Source organism: Cydia splendana, chromosome 6, assembly GCF_910591565.1.
Source record: "Cydia splendana chromosome 6, ilCydSple1.2, whole genome shotgun sequence".
Taxonomy (NCBI): domain Eukaryota; kingdom Metazoa; phylum Arthropoda; class Insecta; order Lepidoptera; family Tortricidae; genus Cydia; species Cydia splendana.
This window is the reverse complement of record NC_085965.1, coordinates 18,483,932-18,487,788: the sequence shown is the minus strand read 5'-3', so window position 1 is coordinate 18,487,788 and position 3,857 is coordinate 18,483,932. Positions and strand designations below refer to the sequence as shown.

The window sequence follows — 3,857 nt, the reverse complement described above, 5'->3', positions numbered from 1 at the left end:
TTTCAGGCAGCCCACATAGCCCTTGATCGCGTTAAATGGAGGGTCATAGTTGTTGGTCACGAACGAGAACGAGAGGGAACGACGAAGAAGAAGAAGTTTCAGGGCATAATAATATTTATCCTAATAGTTATTAACTTATTAAGTCATTTGAGGCACACATTTTCACAGCTAGGCACCTAGCTTACTTAAGCTTCAATTTACAAATATATCGATTCCCAAAATAAACAACAGTACTCAGTCCATCACAAACACCTATTATGTGGATAATTCCACCATTCTTTAAAGTTCTTATATATGGACGTCTTTTTCACCATCTCTTCGTTGTTGAGGAGACTACAGAAACCGCAGTAGTCATTGGTCTCTGCGTTGTCATTTCTTCTGTAATAGGAATAATGGTTCTTCCATCGGAAATATTCTTTATACTGGTCGGGATTATCTATTAGAAAATTCATTTTCTTTGCCAAAGCTGTAGGTCCTAGCTCTCTTGCGTTCAAATAAATTCCATCTGGCATGAATCTGAAAAAGAAAATAAAAGCATTCAAATACAATTGGAGAGACGATTTCTTCGGACTTTAGGCCTTGTATTGTCTAAAATTAATAACTCTTTGGTAAAAAGTAAGAGGTTTGGTAGGGTAGAGGGTATCCAGTAAGAGGGTAGGTCGCTTGTGGGTAGACCAGATCTGGAAACCTGCCGCATATTAGGTGCCTACTCCGTGAAGATGATACTTGCAACAGTTGCAACCGTAGCAGTGCCGACATATCGAGCCCTAAAAATTACAAATATATAAATGGTTAATACCCAGATTTTAGGCTTGTAGTAGTTTCACAACGTCCGTCCGCTGTTTATCTCAGTGATCGACGATTGTTATATTAGTACTACAAATCTGAAATTTGGCATGGGTTCCATTTATACCGGCTGTGGCCTAACATGAGCAAATAATTAAAACACATATTTTACTCCTCAAAAAATAAAACTTTTGTGTAACAACTTTTAAAATTATGAATTCTTTAGACGTCGTATTTTTCATACAAAATAAACATTGTCTTCAATGTACGCTAACTTCATTGTAACTGACGTTACTTGTCACTTGTCAAATACATATAGCAAAATTCGCAATACATTGCGGCTTAGAATAAACTTTAAAGTGTACTAAAAATCTAAACACAAGTTAATTTTAGAAGTTGCTGCACAAATATTGGTGGTCAGTTTGAGGAACACAGCCTACAGTTTAATTTATTGCTCCTGGCCACACCCGGTATAGGTACTTATTATAAATCACACGAATTATATCTCATTCGCAACACATCCTCATTTCCATGGCATGGAGGGTGATTCCAATTGCTGATTGCGCATTAAAGCACAACTTGGATTAAAATTTAAATTTTAAAGCGAAAATAATCAATTTAACTTTCATTAGCGCGAATGTCCCATTATGACACTGTCACTTTCTGCTTAGCCGAGACAAATGGTGACTATAGGTACATGCCCCTTGTGGCGCCATTCAATGGGGTTGGCCGGTCGAAGTATTAAGCAGATGGCGCCATCATAGCTTGCCCTGTCAATCCCTAGAATTGTTTCAAATTTTTAATGCCCTGGATGCCAGCTCTTTAAACCAAATCTCATAGAAAAAGGGGCAAGCTATGATGGCGCCATCATCTATGCAAACCTTTGACAGTTGCCAACCCCATTTCAACGTAGTTGTAAAAACAAATACGAAGGGGAAAACGTTAACAGAATAAAAATCACAGGAAGCGAAACGATTGCATGCTGACCACCTAATTTAAATGCGTAAACACAATGAATATGTAATTTACCTAGTATAATTAGCACCTCCATAGACAATAGGTATTGCATTGTATTTCAATGCAGATAACAGTTTTTCAGTCACATAATCTTCACTGTGTGAATTCTCGAATGAGAGATAAAAATAATAATCTGTTTTTATTTTTTGAAAACACGCTTCTTCGTCGTCACGGCTGCATTTATAGGGTCCGCATTTGCCATAGACGTCTATAGATAAATTGTAAAGCTGTAGTTCTTTTTGCAAATCTTCTACGTACTTCTCTCGACCACTTCGCGTGTTACAGTTGGACACAAACCACGCTGCTGCCCTCGATTTGTTTTTCAACTGTGCACTTAACTCTTCACTCACAGGGTCCATGTCTTCGAACTTCATCCAATGCATATTTTTCTTCGGACCTATCACATTATTATTTGCATCTCTTACTATTATGTACCCCCATTTACTTTCTGAGTCTAACTTGTACGTCCACGTCCAGTTAAAAAAGTTATCCAATATGTGAGAGCAGAATGGATAGTTATCAGCTGATTCTATGTTAGTAAAAGCATATTTCTGATGCAGCGATCGCTTTTTAGGTTTTATTTGTTCAAGAGGCCAAGCAATGATTTCGGTTCCCGAAAACGCAACAACGTCGAACTTGGAAACGTCCCCCAAGAAATTCCTATCGCTAGTGACGTAGCAGTTAGTAAACTGGCACTTTCGCTCGATAAACGTTTGCTGGCCCACACCCATATACACAAATGGCACATTTTTCGGATTAGTCCACTGTAAAATATATTTCATTCCCAGTCCACTTTTTCCATGTTTTTCATCGATTGTTGTCCAATTTTGTTCTATTTGGAAGATTTTGTCTAACTGTTGTTCTGAATGTTTCCATTCTCTCAGGGTTAAATAAAGGAACAGTATAACGAAAAGGAACGATGCTAAGATGAGTAGTTTCGCTAGGTTTCTCATTGCGAAGATCACAGATGCACATGGTTAGAGTGTGCGGGAGTCGGACGCGCGCGCCGCAACGCTCAGACTAGCACTGACTGAAGAAATAACACCGAAGTAAACATGGGGTATCTAATCACCAAGCCAATCATGACGTAAGCTGAAATGTGCCCAAAATATTAGAGCCTAACGGTTTTCTATATTATGTATGTGGCTGCTCAAACGCGGTTGACATACTACCAAAGGTCAACATTGTTAGGTGTGGACTTAGCATTTTTAGGAATATTTTGCAGCGAAAACAAAGACAAGAAAGTCGTACATTTGGATTATGTACGTGCATTCTGCAAATCTGCACTGTTCTGTACATAGACTAGATGGAATTATATATGATTCACAATGTTTTCTTTTATTTTCTCTACTTTTGGACATAAAATAGCTAGGTATACCTAGCTCAATAATATACTGCAGTGACGTCACTTTGAGTCATCGCCCTGCTATTTGCGAGCCCAAGGTCAGCGCAGCAGAACCGCCTAATTTGCGAACATGTCGCTATTCATTTCCTTCTAACCTATGAAGTGAACTATATAGCTCCGTAGAAACCACGCATTGTGTATCAAACCCGAGCCTTATAAAAATTATCGTCACGCAACTTTCAACAGTCACTACGGGGTGCCTAATTTGTGCGCATTGCGAATGTTCCGTTATTTCGATTATGACCTTTAAAGCTTAGACGTTATGGACTTGTGAAAACATACCAGCTAGAACTGTCAAGTTGGTAGTTGCCAGACATTGTGGAACCATGGGAGTACCTAAAGGCGGAAACACGTCCTAAAAAGGATGCTTTCCAAATTCCGATAATATATAATTATATACTTATATTAGATTTATATCTTTCGGTCATTTGTATAATAATAGAATAACCGGTAGGTACTCGTACTAAAATAAATAGGTAATAAGAATAATTATGGGGTCACAGAGTTTCGGATGGGAGGATTTTAGCTGTGATTATGACATGTAGGTAGGTAATGAACAGGCTACAATGACCTTGGAACAAGGTATCCCCAGTATATCCACTATTTCTGTAATCTCGGGCATGTTGTGGAACATTGCCAATATATTTAT

At 38.3% G+C, this 3,857-nt stretch overlaps 1 protein-coding gene across 1 annotated transcript; it reads right to left on the bottom strand.

Moving 5' to 3' along the window:
• Positions 1-224: 224 nt before the first annotated feature.
• On the bottom strand, positions 225-2,929 carry LOC134791902 (alpha-(1,3)-fucosyltransferase C-like). The gene is made up of 2 exons (XM_063763022.1): positions 1,816-2,929; positions 225-516 (listed from the first exon to the last, which is right to left on the bottom strand). Exons 1-2 carry the CDS (start codon positions 2,754-2,756, stop codon positions 243-245), a joined length of 1,215 nt encoding a protein of 404 aa, XP_063619092.1. The 5' UTR covers positions 2,757-2,929; the 3' UTR covers positions 225-242.
• Positions 2,930-3,857: the final 928 nt, after the last annotated feature.